Genomic DNA, 16,805 nt, shown 5'->3' with positions numbered 1-16,805 from the left:
ATGGCACTCCTGGGCACAGCTCTGCTCTGAAGACAGATAGGGCTGCTGGGTTCTGAGCTCTGTTTGAGGCCAGACGGGCCCCTGAACAAAGTTCATCTGTCTGTGCCTCATCTCCCCCAAGAAACAGCTGCTCTCTGAGCCACCAGAGTGACCCAGGGAAGGCCTGGTAGGGAGCAGAGCAGAATTGGGATTTCAAGAGAACTTGAATGGAAATGCTATCATCTGGTTCATTGTGTGGTTCCATTCCCATTGCAGAGGCAATCACCACAGTGTCCAGTCACTGGACTGGGAGTCCCCTGAGGGCAAGGGCCTCTGCCTACTTCATTAATTCTCTAATCTCAACACGAGGCCTGGCCCAGAGTGGACAATCAACAAACAGTGGTCAAATGAATAAAGGAATGGCCCCAAAACCCCCATTCCTCCTGCTACTGGTGAACCACTGGTCCCAGGAATGACTAGCTGGGTTCTAGCAGGGCACCCATTCTTCCCCTTCCATGCCAGTGGCAGACATCACTAATCAATCACAGCTCTCTTTGCTATTGAGCCAGGAGGCAGATTCACAATCCTTCAGACAGCCAGTCCAAGTTGGCCATCTAGAGATGGCAGAGATTCTTAAGTTTGGGGAGGTCAAAGAATCCTTCAAGAATCTAATGAAAGCAACAAGTTTCTCTTTAGAATATACACGCAAAACTTTACATCTGATTTCGAGATATTCAAGATCCTCTCCTTTAAAAGAAGTAAAGGCATGGAAGCCCCAAGCCTGTACTCAAATAATCATTTGCTACCCTTTAGAGAAAATCTGCTGAAAACATAGCCAGCAGATTCTAGAGTCCAAAAGAAGCTGAGGGACAGCCCCCAGGAGCCAAGAATCAAACCCAGACCTGTCCACCCACACTGCCTACAGACACCAGACACACACCAAGCTAGGCAAGGGTGGGGAGGGAGCTTGCTGAAGGGATGCCTCCCTGCTCCCTGCAGACAGTTGAGAAGGGAGACACCAACCCCTCTGCCTTCCCAGCAATCCTCTCCGACAAGGACAGTGTCCACGGCACAAAGGAGCCCAGGCAGCCAGGGTAGTCCCAGGCTGGAATTTATTTATGCACATCCTCGGCACCCAAAGGTTAACATACAGCCCGAGATATGGCATAGGGCCAGCACCGAGTTATTTATATCCTCTTGGCCGACCAAGAGGAACAGGGCATTTCAGCGGGCCTCTCCAAATGAGGCCTGGAGGGACACAGTTTACAATACAACACAATCATCACACACACACACACACACACACACAATCTGGACCATCCTTGCAATGAGTGTAAGCTTAGAAAGTGTAAACCAAAAGATTACGTTTAAAAAAGAAGTAGGTCATGGCTCACTGGGGGGCTGGGGTGCGAGAAATTAGCCAAATTCCATGGAACCATTCCAAGAGATTCTCCAGGCTTTCCAGACTCCATATCAGAAGGCTTTTAAAGGAAAAGCTTCTCCTGGTCCTAAATCCACAGCCCTAAAGGCCCGTGGGATGTGAAGCAGACAAAGGCAGAAGGCAGGGCATGGGCTCCCGGAGTGCAACTTCAAGAAGAGTCGGACCCACGGCTTGAGCAGGAAGCTTCCACTCTCAGAGGTTCCCTGCCTTGGTCATTGACCCCAAACTGATCCTGGTCCAAAGAGCAGGAAGAGGGTTCGGAAATGCTCCCAATACCCACAAGCACCCCCAAAAAATACCCTGCAAACCCCTCTGCAAACCCCTCTGCTTTGTGCTTAGTAACATTCGTAAGAGAGCACAGCATAGTCTGTTGAATATCACACGGGGCTGTACAAGGCCTGCCGCTAGGTGCACCGCACAGCACGTCAATGGGCTTGCTTTAATGGAGTGCCGTGGGGCGGGGGTCTGGCAGAGCTCTCCCCCAAGGAGTCCTGGGCCAAGATTCATTCGGGGAGAAGCCTGGGCATAGCCGGGCCAACTCCCCAAGCTGAAGGGCAAGGGGGGCCAGGCAGGCCCAGTGAGGTGCAAACTGGGCACTATAGCCCTGGAGCGTGGAGCGTGTTCTAGGAGATGCCTGCAGACAAGGGCCTCATTCCCAAAGAGTCAGCCCAGAGAGGCTCTCCTGTGACCCCCATCAAGGCCAGCTCCATCCACTAAAGTATCCAGGACAGGAAGACTTGGGGGGTCCCCCGTTCCTGCTCCAAACACCATGGCACTGGGTCGTCCCATTTTCACAGACAAGATTTCCACCTGTGGTGGCCACCCTGGTAGGCAGAAACCTGGAGGAAACCAAGGCCAGGAGGGAAGGGAGAGTGCCCCTTCCTGGGTGTAGTGGAGAACTGCCTGTTCTCCAGAGGCCCCCTCCCCAGCCACCCATCACCTCCCGGGCTCCTCCATGGACCAGAGAGACAGGGTCCAGGCGTCAGTAAGTCAAGCCCACAAAAGCATGGAAGGAAGTCGGCTCCTCTCCATCAAAGCTGCCCTTCCACATCATCTACCCTGACGAGGGATCTCTGGTCATTTCCTCTTGTAGCAAGGGCTCACCTCTCTAGGAATATGACCTCAAGTGGAGGCGCAGGGGAAGAAGGCAGATGGGAAAGCTGCTTGAGATAGACTCAGATCCAAAGACCGGGAAGGGTCCTTGGAAAATGGGGAGCATCCTTGTTTGATCAGTGAAGAAGCAGCCCGGGCACGCAGAATGAAATTGTCCATCCAGGATCATGCGGAAGACCAGGGGCAGGGTGAGCACAGAAGGCAGCTCTTGCAGCTGCGGGGTTACCGTGGCAAACACCTCCACCCACCTCCCACTCTGCATCACAGACAGAGCTTCCCAAGGACACTTGGCCACACTGTAACAAGCCCCCAGGTCCTGCCAGACTCACCCTACCCTCGGGTTCTGCCCTCACCCCTCGTCTTCCCACTTGCAGGACCATACTTTAAATCTGCATGGGGATGGGAGCTGGGTGGGATGGGAGTTGGGGGAGATGCATTAGAGGAACGCCCTGGTTCTAGACCAGGAGCTCAGCCGGCCACATCCAGGATCACCTGGAACTTCCTATGCGAGACCCAACTCAATAATCCAGACACAGCACTGTCCTTGAGTCCCATGGTTGCTGTTAATTTTTTTTTTTTAAGATTTTTTTTGGTGTGGACCAATGTTAAAGACTTTATTGAATTTGTTACAATATTGCTTCTGTTTTATGTTTTGGGTTTTTTGGGCACGAGGCATGTGGGATCTTAGCTCCCCAACCAGGGATCGAACCCGCACCCCCTGCATTAGAAAGTGAAGTCTTAACCACTGAGCCGCCAGGGAAGTCCCACTGTTGTTTAAATTTATATCAGGATGCATGGCACTCACAGGCTTGGCTCAGTGCCTCTCAGAAAACTGTCAGCCCTTAGGTCCTGGGACGCCTCATTCTTGACGCTCCCAATACTTAGTTTTGTTTAAACACCTCTGGTTCTACCACGTGAAGCTTCTGCCCCAGCTCTCCTGTTCCTAACTCCCCCCATCTCCAAACAAACAAAAACCCCTCTGGCTCTTTGAACAGACACAGATGTTCTACAGGCCACCAAAACCACCCTGCTCCACGCTCTCCAATCTCCTTAGGAGCTGCACATGTTGTCCTCCCTTAAAACACCACTAATAAAGGGTGTTCACAAGGCTGCTCTGCTCAGGACCCCTGCAGAGACGTCCACCTGAGGTTTGAAGCCGGGCAGTGGTGCACCTGGCCTTGGTCCTGACACCCTGGCTTGTGGTCACTGAGCCTGGACTCAGGCTGGCCCTCCAGCCCCTACAGTCCCTCGTCCATCCTGCCACCCCACATACACCTTTTGTTGTGCAGCCTGACCAGGTCAGTTTAGCATTTAGGACAAGGAGAAATGCATTTCCATCCAAGAATTAATAGGCTCCTTCCGTCACGTTTGGGGAGTGACATGGCCCATCCCGTCTTGGCTTTCTCTCAGCTCTCGGGAAGCTGAGCCCCAGCCTGCCAGACTCCTGACTTCCTTTTGTGGGCCCTCAGTTTCTAATTTTTTTTTTGCCTTTTTCTTTTGGCTGCATTGGGTCTTCACTGCTGCATTCAGGCTTTCTCTAGTTGCGGTGAGTGGGGGCCACTCTTCGTTGCGGTGCACGGGCTTCTCATTGCAGTGGCTTATCTTTGTCGCGGAGCACAGGCTCAGGCGAGCAGGCTTCAATAGTTGCAGCTTGCGGGCTCAGTAGTTGCGGCACGTGGGCTCAGTAGTTGTGGCACGCGGGCTCTAGAGCGCAGGCTCAGTAGTTGTGGCGCACGGGCTTAGCTGCTCCACGGCATGTGGGATCTTCCCGGACCAGGGCTCGAACCCGTGTCCCTGGCAGGTGGATTCTTAACCACGGCACCACCAGGGAAGTCCCTCGGTTTCTACTTTTAACCATCCTCTTGTAGTGTGCATATCTTATTTGAAATCGCTCCCATTGTTTTTGTAAGCAATAAGGTATGTTTCTTTAAGTAAGCAAAAAAGAAAAGCCCACTTTCTTCAGGCTTTCCCAGCCCTGCGGGGATCAGCCCTTCTCCGAACTCCAGCTCATTTTCCAAACCAAGGTAGTGCCTCCTCTTCAGCCACACAGGCCCTGAGCTCCCTTCCCTCTGCAGCCCCATCCTCCAGTCCCCGCCACAACCCCCAACCCCATTTCTCCACTCCAACCTCTTTACTGAGCTCCAGGCCCACAGGTCCAAATGCCCCAGACATTGCAACGGGGGTGGCAATGGTCCCCCCCGCACCACCATCTCAGATGCTGTGCACCCCCAGTGCTGAATGATCCATCGCCCCAGAATTATTCACCCGGTAAACATGGTGGCCACCATTCATGTATCCATTCAAGTAATGTTCATGGAGCGCTCGCCATGCGTCAGGCTCTATGTGCAGGACCAGGTGTGGAGTAAACAAAGCAGAAATGCCTCTCCCTCCAGGGAACTTTCAACCAGTCCCCAGTCCTGTCAAGTCTACTTACCAATCACCTCTGAACTGATGCACTTCTCCCCATGCCCACAGCCACTATCTTAGTCCAGGCCAGTGTGCTACACTGGGAGGAAAGCACTGGAGATCGGATCCAGCTCTCAAATGCATGAGCTGTGTGACCTTGGGCAAGTCACTTTCTACGACCTGATCATTTGACAGATAAAGACGATAACAGTACCTACCTCGTAGCCTTGTTGCAAGGATTAATGAGATAAACCATATAATAGACCAGTGTCTGGGGTACAGTAAGCAATCCCTGTCTCCCTAGCAGCCTCACCTCTGGCCTTCCCACCCCGTGGCCCACACTCCACGTGCACCCACCACCTGCAGGTGCCCATAACCACAGGCTCTCTCCTACCCTCCAGCCTTTGCGTATTCTTTCCCCACATACAAATAACACAACAAATAATTCTGTGCAAAAGATGTTTCTCCCGCATCCATACATCCATCTAACATCTGCCCACCAACAACATGTGGCCCCATTACATGTTCCTTTTATTTGCATGCCAGACTCATTCCCTGGCTTTCTCCTTCTCATGTTCCAAGGTTCAGCTCAAGGCCCCGTCCTCTGGAGCCCCAGGTTGAGGCAGATGCCCTTCTCCTGTGCACCCTCCTCTGGGAGCCCACAGCCCTCAGCCCACTGCATTGGGATCCCTGCTCCCCCTGTCTGTCTCCCTTCTGGGTGCTCCTTGGAGAGCATCGTGTTCACCTCTGCATGCCTGAGCCTTAGAACCATGCACTGGATGCAACAGAGGTTCAATACATGGTTAATAACAAACGAGAAAAACGGAAGAATCACAGAGGCAAATTTCAACTCACTGTAACAAAACAAACCTTCCAAATAATTAGACACTTATTAAGCAATTACTTTATGCCAAACTCTGCGCTAAGCTTTAACACACATGTCATCTAATCCTCACCATAATGCTGTGCCTTGGGTATTTTTATTCCCATTTCATGGGTGAAGGGATTGACACTCAGGACATTTAAAAAGCCTGCTCCAAATCACACAGCTAGTAAGTGGAAAAGTCAGGATTCAAACCCAGGACCGTCAGAGTCCCCATGCTCCACCCAGCACTAGACGAGCTCAGCTGTCAGTGTGGAAGGAGCTGCCTCTGGGATGTGCAAGAGCCCTTCCATGACGGCCACAGGACCTCACTGGGATAATGGGTGGGCTTCCTTTAGAAGTGGACCTAAAGTCACTGAAGGTCCCTTCTTACTCCAGGCTCTAGGGTCTATGATGTTAAATTACGAGCTGCTAGGGTGGTTCATCTTGGTTTCCCCCATGGTGCTTAGCCTGAAGCTGGGCACACAGCAGGCAAATGATAAACCTGTGCTGAATAAATGAATGGACAGATGAATGAACGGATGAATAGATGGATGGGTGAATGGATGGATGGATGGATGAATGGATGGATGGATGGATGGATGGATGGATGGATGGATGGATGAATGGATGGATGGATGGATGGATGGATGAATGGATGGATGGATGGATGGATGGATGGATGGATGAAGGAAGGAAGGAAGGGAAGGACGAATGAATGAATGAATGACAATTTGTTTTGCACATGTCCGAGTCACCCTCTCCTTTGGGCTCAAGATCCTAACCCAGCGAACTCGGGAATGTCGAGCAGGCAGAGCACCCCAGCCGACTCCCCTCAGAGCTGCAGCGGCCCCTACCTGCAGAGGTGGTCCGTCCGGCACAGGCTGCGGAGGTCCAGGCAGTTGGGCTTCTCCTTGTCCTCGTAGGAGCAGCTGGGCAGGATGGTCTGGCGGCGGCGCTCGGCGCACGCCTGGTCCTGGCAGGAGCAGAAGAGCATGCGGTAGGTATACTCGCTGGGCACGCGGTCAAAGAACTGGCGCAGGGCCTTGTGGCACTTGCGGCGGTTGCAGCGCTCAGTGGGCGAGATCTCGCGGTTGCAGATGGAGATGTAGGAGGAGCGCAGCTTCTTGCAGTTGTCGTTCAGGTTGCAGGCTTTGGCGGCATCCAGGCAGTGGTTGCTCTTGGCGCTGACTGCCGGGTCTGCCCCTGTCCCTGGAGGGAAGGAAGGAGGCAGTCAGCCAATGCTGGGGACACACCCCAGGGTCACTGTGCTCTCGGACTCGGCTTGCTCATCTGTGAGATGGGGATCACTTAGCAGCCCTCCCGCCTAAGGCTGTGATGAAGATCAAGTAAGTTAATATGCGGGTCCACTGAGCAAGCTGTACGTACGGTGCGCTTTTAGGATGACAACTATTAAACCAAAGTCTTATTTAAAACTTATTTCAAAAACAGTATGAAGATTCCTTTAAAAACCTAAAAATAGAGCTACCAAATGATCCAGCTATCCCACTCCTGGGCATATAACCAGAGAAGACGAAAACTCCAATTTGAAAAGATACATGCACCCTAATGTTCATAGCAGTGCTATTTACAATAGCCAAGACATGGAAACAACCTAAGTGTCCATAAACAGATGAATGGATAAAGAAGATGTGGTGTATATATACAATGGAATACTACTCAGCCATAAAAAAGAATGAAATAATGCCATTTGCAGCAACATGGATGGACCTACAGATTATCATACTAAGTGATGAAAGTCAGAGGAAGACAAATATTATATGATATCATTTATATGTGGAATCTAAAAAATAATACAAATGAATCTGTACACAAAACAGAAACAGACTCACAGACACAGAAGACAAACAAGACCAGAGGGAAAAGGGGAGGGGGAGGGATAAATTAGGGGTATGGGATTAACAGACACAAACTACTATACATAAAATAGATAAGCAACAAGGATTTACTATATAGCACAGGGAACTATATTCAGTATCTTGTAATAACCTATAATGGAAAATAATCTGAAAATATATATATATGTATATAACTGAATCACTTTGCTGTACACCTGAAACTAACACAATATTGTGAATCAACTATACATTGATTTAAGAAAAAAATTATCACAAGACCAAAAAGCAAGCAACTAGGCGTTCGTGGCCCTGTTCACAAAAGTGGGAAATGGGGAAACAAAGGGACTGGCTCAAGAGCACACAACTGGATGGCCATTGATGCAAGATGGGTCCCTGGGTCCCTGGGCACCCAAGGTCGCACATGTGAGCAGGGCTTCCGGTAAGGGAGCACTGCTGGCCCTTAGGAAGTTCCCACTATGGGATCTTCAGCAGCCAGGGTACCAACAGCACCACAGCCACCATCCTCACCCCCACCACTGTGACCACTGAAACTGTCCCCACACATTTCAAAAGGCCCCATGGGGTGGGACTGCTACTGCAGACACTTAGTGCAGCCGGGACCACTGAAAGCAAGCGCTGGGCTGGGAGCCTGGCAGTGTGAGGAGGAGGCTGAAGGCCAGCCTCAGGCTCCAGCAGGGCTGAGCCCTTAATCAAGCAAAGCGCAGATGAGCTGGAGGCTGGGACCTTGGCATCAGAGCCGTGGCTTTGAGCTTCATGCCACAGCCTGTGGAGCAAAACACCTCGGTGATCCCGGGAACTGTCAGGGTCCTTCTGTGGTGTCTGCCCCAATGCCCAAGTCTCAGCTGTTCTGAGGGGAACACGTGGCACAGGGACCCCCCCCAGCCACCAGCCTACTCCCACCTGCAGAGCACCTCTTGTCCATCCTGATGACAGACAGAGTAGGGAGGCAGGAATTCAGTCTGTACAGACCCCTCACCCGCCACCCTATGACATTCTGGTGAGAGCTGGGTGGGAGATCTTCTAGCACACTGGCAGCAAACCAGAGCAGGAGCCCAGATCTGGCCAGCACCGTGGTATACCAGGGAGAGCCACCGGCTTAGGTCCTAGGATGGATGCGCCATGGTCTCTCATTCATTCCTCATCCACCCAACAAATGCTTTTCAGTATTTCTTGAGCACTACCCTATCCACGTGAGGCCCTGCCCCACCGAGGGTGGGAAAGACTAGGGTGTGGCCACGTCTACCCTCCCATGGCACTTCCAGCACAGGTCCCAGTGTTCCAATCACCTGGTCATTCATGATCTATCAAGTCCCGCCTCTGCACAGCCCTCTCCCTGCCAGGTGCTGGGCTGGACCCGTACATGTAAGAGGAGCCCCTTCTCAAAGACCTCACAAATCTAGCTAGGAAACGAAGAGGCAGAACAGCGGAACGATTAAGACTGGGCATCCTAAAGCTGAGGCATCTGCATCGATTACTCATCCTGCTGCTTATCAGCTGTGTGGCCTTGGGCAAGTGGCTGGACCTTCCTTCGCCTCAGTCTCCCCGTCTGGAAAATAGTACCTACTTCATAGCGCTGCTGTGAGCATGAATGAGCTCATTTTTCTCTCTCTCTCCCTCGTCTACTAGATCATCCCCATCTGCTATTACATTGCCCATCTTTAAGGGAAAAAAAGAACTTCTCGTGACCACACGCCCACTGCTAAGCTACCACCCTATCTTTCTGCTCCTCTTTAAAGCAAAACCCCTCAAACGAATCATCTATATCAGTAGTCACTTTCTCCCCTCCCGTTCTCTCCTAGACCCACGGCAGCCTGGCATTTGCCTCCTTCCTTGGCAGTGATCAGAGGCCCTGGGGGTTCCTCCTCCCCTGCCCATCGGCACACTGGACACAACTGGTGGCTCCCTCAGCCCCCCTTTTCTCACAGCCTTCCTGCTGCCTCCCTGTGCTCTCCCTCCAGGCCTGCTTCACTGGTTCCATCTTCTCCACCAGGGCTCAGCCCCCTTTCCTCTATATGCACCCACTCCCCAGGGCCCTCCACTCATGCATGGCCTTACACACCATCAATACGCTGTCGACTCCCAAATTTATATCACCAGCCAGTTCAGGGACCTGCACTCTGAACCCCAGACTCATATGTCCAGCTGCCTGCCCATCAACTCCACCCGAAAGGCTATCACCCGCATCTCAAACCACACCCCACGTTCCCCCAAGGCTGCCCCCCACCCCAGGTCTTCCTCATCCCTCTGAAAACAACTCCAGCCTTCCAGTAGCTCAGGCCAAAATTCTTGGCCCTCCCTTGACTGCTCTCTTATCCACAGCAGAAAGACCTGGGAGAACATACCCAGAATCCAGCCACTCTCACCACCACCACTGTCCCCACCTTGGTCCAAACCATTGTCACTGTGTGCTGGTAAAGGTCTCCTTCCCAGTCTCCCTGCTCTGTCCTTTTGCCTCCCACCCCACAGCAATCTTCTCTCATCACAGCTGGAGTGAACCTTCTAGAACCTAAGGCAGAGATAATGCTCCTGGGCCCCAAAGCTTCCAGTGGCTTCCCCATCTCATTCAGAGGCCTTGGCAGGGTCCACAAGGCTCTATATGTGTGCTGTCCAATATGGAAGCCATTACCTCATGTGGCCATTGAACTTGAAATAGAGCTAGCCCGAAAAGAGATGTGCACACCAGATTTTGAAATCTTAATGAGAAAAAATAATAATGTAAAGCATTTCATTTCAAACAATGTTTTACCTGATTACATGTTGAAGTGATAATATTTTGGATATATTGTGTTAAACAAAAGTATTTATTAATTTAACTTGCTTCTTTTTAACTTTTTTAATGCACCTATCAGAAATTTTAGAATTGGTGGGAGGGATAAATTGAGAGACTGGTATTGACCTATACACACTACTATATATAAAATAGATAACTAATAAGGACCTACTGTGTAGCACAGGGAACTCTGCTCAGTAGTCTCTAATGACCGATATGGGACAAGAATCTAAAAAAGAGTATGAGATTAGTTCAAGATGGAGGAGTAGAAGGACGTGCGCTCACTCCCTCTTGCGAGAGCACTGGAATCACAACTAACTGCTGAACAATCATCCACAGGAAGACACTGGAACTCACCAGAAAAGATACCCCACATCCAAAGACAAAGGAGAAGCCACAATGAGATGGTAGGAGGGGCGCAATCACAATAAAATCAAATCCCATAACTGCTGGGTGGGCGACTCACAAACTGGAGAACACTTATACCACAGAAGTCCACCCACTGGAGTGAAGGTTCTGAGCCCCACGTTAGGCTTCCCAACCTGGGGGTCCAGCAATGGGAGGAGGAATTCCTAGAAAATCAGACTTTGAAGGCTAGCAGGATTTCATTGCAGGACTCTGACAGGACTGGGGCAAACACAGACTCCACTCTTGGAGGGCACACACAAAGTAGTGTGTGTACTGGGACCCAGGGGAAGGAGCAGTGACCCCATAGGAGACTGAACCAGACCTACCTGCTAGTGTTGGAGGGTCTCCTGCAGAGGCAGGCAGTGGCTGTGTTTCACCGTGAGGACAAGGACACTGGCAGCAGAAAGTCTCGGAAGTACTCCTTGGCAGGAGCTCTCCCAGAGTCCGCCATTAGCCCCACCAAAGAGCCTGGGTAGGCTCCAGTGTTGGGTTGCCTCAGGCCAAACAACGAACAGGGAGGGAACCCAGCCCCAACCATCAGCAGACAAGCAGATTAAAGTTTTACTGAGCTCTGCCTACCAGAGCAACACCTAGCTCTACCCACCACCAGTCCCTCCCATCAGGAAACTTGCACAAGCCTCTTAGATAGCCTTATCCACCAGAGGGAAGACAGCAGAAGCAAGAAGAACTACAATCCTGCAGCCTGTGGAACAAAAATCACATTTACAGAAAGATAGACAAGATGAAAAGGCAGAGGACTATGTACCTCTGGCCAAGGAACAAGATGAAGGAACAAGATAAAGGAACAAGATAAAAGGAGGAACAAGATAAAACCCCAGAAAAACAACTAAATGAAGCAGAGATAGGCAACCTTCCAGAAAAAGAATTCAGAATAATGGTAGTGAAGATGATCCAGGACCTCAGAAAAAGAATAGAGGCAAAGATTGAGAAGGTGCAAGAAATGTTTAACAAAGATCTAGAAGAATAAAGAACAAACAAACAGAGATGAACAATACAATAACTGAAATGAAAAATACACTAGAAGGAATCAACAACAGAATAACTGAGGCAGAAGAATGGATAAGTGACCTGGAAGACAGAATGGTGGAATTCATTGCCACAGAACAGAATAAAGAAAAAAGAATGAAAAGAAATGAAGACAGCCTAAGAGACCTCTGGGACAACATTAAACGCAGCAACATTTGCATTATAGGGGTCCCAGAAGGAGAAGAGAGACAGAAAGGGCCTGAGAAAATATTATAAGAGATTATAGTCGAAAACTTCCCTAACATGGGAAAGGAAATAGCCACCCAAGTCCAGGAAGCACAGAGAGCCCCATACAGGATAAACCCAAGGAGAAACACACCGAGACACATGGTAATCAAACTGACAAAACTTAAAGACAAAGAAAAATTATTGAAAGCAACAAGGGAAAAATGACAAATAACACACAAGGGAACTCCCATAAGGTTAACAGCTGATTTCTCATTAGACACTCTACAAGCCAGAAGGGAGTGGCATGATATATTTAAAGTGATTAAAGGGTAGAACCTACAATCAAGATTACTCTATCTGGCAAGGATCTCATTCAGATTCGATGGAGAAATCAGAAGCTTTACAGATGAGCAAAAGCTAAGAGAATTCAGCACCACCAAACCAGCTCTTCAGCAAATGCTAAAGGAACTTCTCTAAGGGGGAAACACAAAAGAAGAAAAGGATTTACAAAAACAAACCCAAAGCAATTCAGAAAATGGTAATAGGAACATACGTATAGATAATTACCTTAAACGTTAATGGATTAAATGCTCCAACAAAAAGACACAGGCTCGCTGAATGGATACAAAAACAAGACCCATATATATGCTGTCTACAAGAGACCCACTTCAGACCTAGGGACACATACAGACTGAAAGTGAGGCGATGGAAAAAGATATTCCATGCAAATGGAAATCAAAAGAAAGCTGGAGTAGCAATACTCATATCAGATAAAATATAGAATAAAGAATGTTAAATGTTTAAAATAAAGAATGTTACAAGAGACAAGGAAGGACACTACATAATGATCAAGGGATCAATCCAAGAAGAAGATATAACAATTATAAGTATATATGAACCCAACATAGGAGTACCTCGATACATAAGGCAACAGCTAACAGCTGTAAAACAGGAAATCAACAGTAACACAATAATAGTGGGGGACTTTAACACCTCACTTACACCAATGGACAGATCATCCAAACAGAAAATTAATAAGGAAACACAAGCTTTAAATGACACCACAGACCAGATAGATTTAATTGATATTCATAAGACATTTCATCCAAAAACAGCAGATTACACTTTCTTCTCAAGTGCACACGGAACATTCTCCAGGGTAGATCACATCTTGGGTCACAAATCAAGCCTCAGTAAAGTTAAGAAAGTTGAGATCAAATCAAGCATCTTTTCTGACCACAATGCTATGAGATTAGAAATCAATTACAGGGGGAAAAAACGTAAAAAACACAAACACATGGAGGCTAAACAATACGTTACTAAATAACCAAGAGATCACTGAAGAAACCAAAGAGGAAATCAAAAAATATCTTGAGACTAATTACAACAAAAACACAATGATCCAAAACTTATGGGATGCAGCAAAAGCAGTTCTAAGAGGGACGTTTACAGCAATACAAGTCTACCTCAAGAAACAAGAAAAATCTAAAATAAACAATCAAACCTTATACCTAAAGGAACTAGAGAAAGAAGAACAAACAAAACCCAAAGATCAGAGCAGAAATAAATGAAATAGAAACAAAGAAAACAATAGCAAAGATCAATAAAACTAAAAACTGGTTCTTTGAGAAGGTAAACAAAATTGATAAACCATTAGCCAAACTCATCAAGAAAAAGAGGGAGAGGACTCAAATCAATAAAATTAGAAAAGAAAAAGAAGTTACAGCAGACACCACAGAAATACAAAGCATCCTAAGAGACTACTACAAGCAACTCTATGCCAATAAAATGAACAACCTGGAAGAAACGGAAGAATTCTTAGAAAGGTATAACCTTACAAGACTGAACCAGGAAGAAATAGAAAATATGAACAGACCAATCACAAGTATTGAAATTGAAACTGTGATTAAAGATCTTCCAACAAACAAAAGTCCAGGACCAGATGGCTTCACAGGTGAATTCTATCAAACATTTAGAGAAGAGCTAACATCCATCCTTCGCAAACTCTTCCAAAAAATTACAGAGGAAGGAACACTCCCAAACTCATTCTATGAGGCCACCATCACCCTGATACCAAAACCAGACAAAGACACTACAAAAAAAGAAAATTACAGACCAATATCACTGATGAATATAGATGCAAATATCCTCAACAAAATACTACAAAGAGAATCCAACAACACATTAAAAGGATCATACACCGTGATCAAGTGGGATTTATCCCAGGGATGCAAGGATTCTTCAATATAGGCAAATCAATCAACGTGATACACCATATTAACAAACTGAAGAATAAAAACCATATGATTATCTCAATAGATGCAGAAAAAGCTTTTGGCAAAATTCAACACCCATTTATGATAAAAACTCTCCAGAAAGTGGACATAGAGGGAACCTACCTCAACATAATAAAGGCCATATATGACAAACCCACAGTAAACATCATTCTGAACTGTGAAAAACTGAAAGCATTTCCTCTAAGATCAGGAACAAGACAAGGATGTCCACTCTCACCACTATTATTCAACATAGTTTTGGAAGTCCTAGCCACAGCAATCAGAGAAGAAAAAGAAATTAAAGGAATCCAAATCTGAAAAGAAGAAGTAAAGCTGTCACTGTTTGCAGATGACATGATACTATACATAGAGAATCCTAAAGATGCCACCAGAAAACTACTAGGGCTAATCAGTGAATTTGGTAAAGTTGCAGGATACAAAATTAATGCACAAAAATCTCTTGCATTCCTATACACTAATGATGAAAAATCTGAAAGAGAAATTAAGGAAACACTCCCATTTACCATTGCAACAAAAATACCTAGGAATAAACCTACCTAGGGAGACAAAAGACCTGTATGCAGAAAACTATAAGACACTGTTGAAAGAAATTAAAGATGATACAAACAGATGGAGAGAGATACCACGTTCTTGGATTGGAAGAATCAATATTGTGAAAATGACTATACTACCCAAAGCAATCTACAGATTCAATGCAATCCCTGTCAAATTACCAATGGCATTCTTTACAGAACTAGAGCAAAAAATCTTAAAATTTGTATGGAGACACAAAAGACCCTGAATAACCAAAGCAGTCCTGAGGGAAAAAAACGGAGCTGGAGGAATCAGACTCCCTGACTTCACACACTATACTACAAAGCTACAGTAAACAAGACAATACGGTACTGGCACAAAAACAGAAAAATAGATCAATGAAACAGGATAGAAAGCCCAGAGATAAACCCACGCACCTATTGTCAACTAATCTATGACAAAGGAGGCAAGGATATACAATGGAGAAAAGACAGTCTCTTCAATAAGTGGTGCTGGGAAAACTGGACAGCTACATGTAAAAGAATGAAATTAGAACACTCCCTAACACCATACACAAAAATAAACTCAAAATGGATTAGAGACCTAACTGTAAGACCGGACACTATAAAACTCTTAGAGGAAAACATAGGAAGAACACTCTTTGACATAAATCACAGCAAGATATTTTTTGATCCACCTCCTAGAGTAATGGAAATAAAAACAAAAATAAACAAATGGGACCTAGTGAAACTTAAAAGTTTTTGCAAAGCAAAGGAAACTACAAAGAAGACAAAAAGACAAACCTCAGAATGGGGGAAAATATTTGTAAATGAATCAACGGATAAAGGATTAATCTCCAAAATATATAAACAGCTCATGTAGCTCAATATTAAAGAAATAAACAACCCAATCCAAAAATGGGCAGAAGACCTAAATAGACATTTCTCCAAAGAAGACATGCAGATGGCCAAGAAGCACATGAAAATCTGCTCAACATCACTAATTATTAGAGAAATGCAAATCAAAACTACAATGAGGTATCACCTCACACCAGTTAGAATGGGCATCATCAGAAAATCTACAAACAACAAATGCTGGAGGGGGAATGGAGAAAAGGGAACCCTCTTGCACTGTTGGTGGGAATGTAAATTGATACAGCCACTATGGAGAACAGTATGGAGGTTCCTTAAAAAACTAAAAATAGAACTACCGTATGACCCAGCAATCCCACTACTTGGTATATACCCAGAGAAAAACCATAATTCAAAAAGACACATGCACCCCAATGTTCATTGCAGCACTATTTACAATAGCCAGGTCATGGAAGCAACCTAAATGCCCATCAACAGATGAATGGATAAAGAAGATGCGATATATATATACAATGGAATATTACTCAGCCATAAAAAGGAACAAAATTGGGTCATTTGTAGAGATGTGGATGAATCTAGAGACTGTCATACAGAGTGAAGTAATTCAGAAAGAGGAAAAACAAATATCGTATATTAACGCATATATGTGGAACCTAGAAAAATGGTACAGATGAACCGGTTTGCAGGGCAGAAATAGAGACACAGATGTAGAGAAAAAAACGTATGGACACCAAGGGGGAAAATTGGCGGGGGAGCGGGGGTGGTATGATGAGTTGGGAGATTGGGATTGACATACAGACACTAATAAGTATAAAATGGATAACTAATAAGAACCTGCTGTATAAAACAATAAGATTCTAAAATTCAAAAAATAAAAAAGAGTAGATTCACGTATATGTATAACTGATTCACTTTGCAGTACACCTGAAACTAACGCAACACTGTAAATCAACTCTAATAAAAATTTTAAAAAAGGAAAGAAATTTTAGAATTGCATGTACGTGACTCATAACATACTTCCATTAGCCAGCACTGCCATATATGACCTC

At 46.5% G+C, this 16,805-nt stretch overlaps 1 protein-coding gene across 1 annotated transcript in view; it reads right to left on the bottom strand.

Moving 5' to 3' along the window:
* The window catches only part of GFRA2 (GDNF family receptor alpha 2), a 96,030-nt gene that overhangs the window by 49,268 nt on the left and 29,957 nt on the right, over nt 1-16,805 (bottom strand). The window contains exon 4 of the mRNA XM_033859240.2: nt 6,659-7,013. Within this exon, the coding sequence (XP_033715131.1) occupies nt 6,659-7,013 (355 nt within the window). The remainder of the gene's footprint in view (nt 1-6,658; nt 7,014-16,805) is intronic.

The sequence above is a fragment of the Tursiops truncatus genome, chromosome 6, assembly GCF_011762595.2.
Source record: "Tursiops truncatus isolate mTurTru1 chromosome 6, mTurTru1.mat.Y, whole genome shotgun sequence".
Classification (NCBI taxonomy): domain Eukaryota; kingdom Metazoa; phylum Chordata; class Mammalia; order Artiodactyla; family Delphinidae; genus Tursiops; species Tursiops truncatus.
This window is presented reverse-complemented; position numbering and strand designations above follow the sequence as displayed.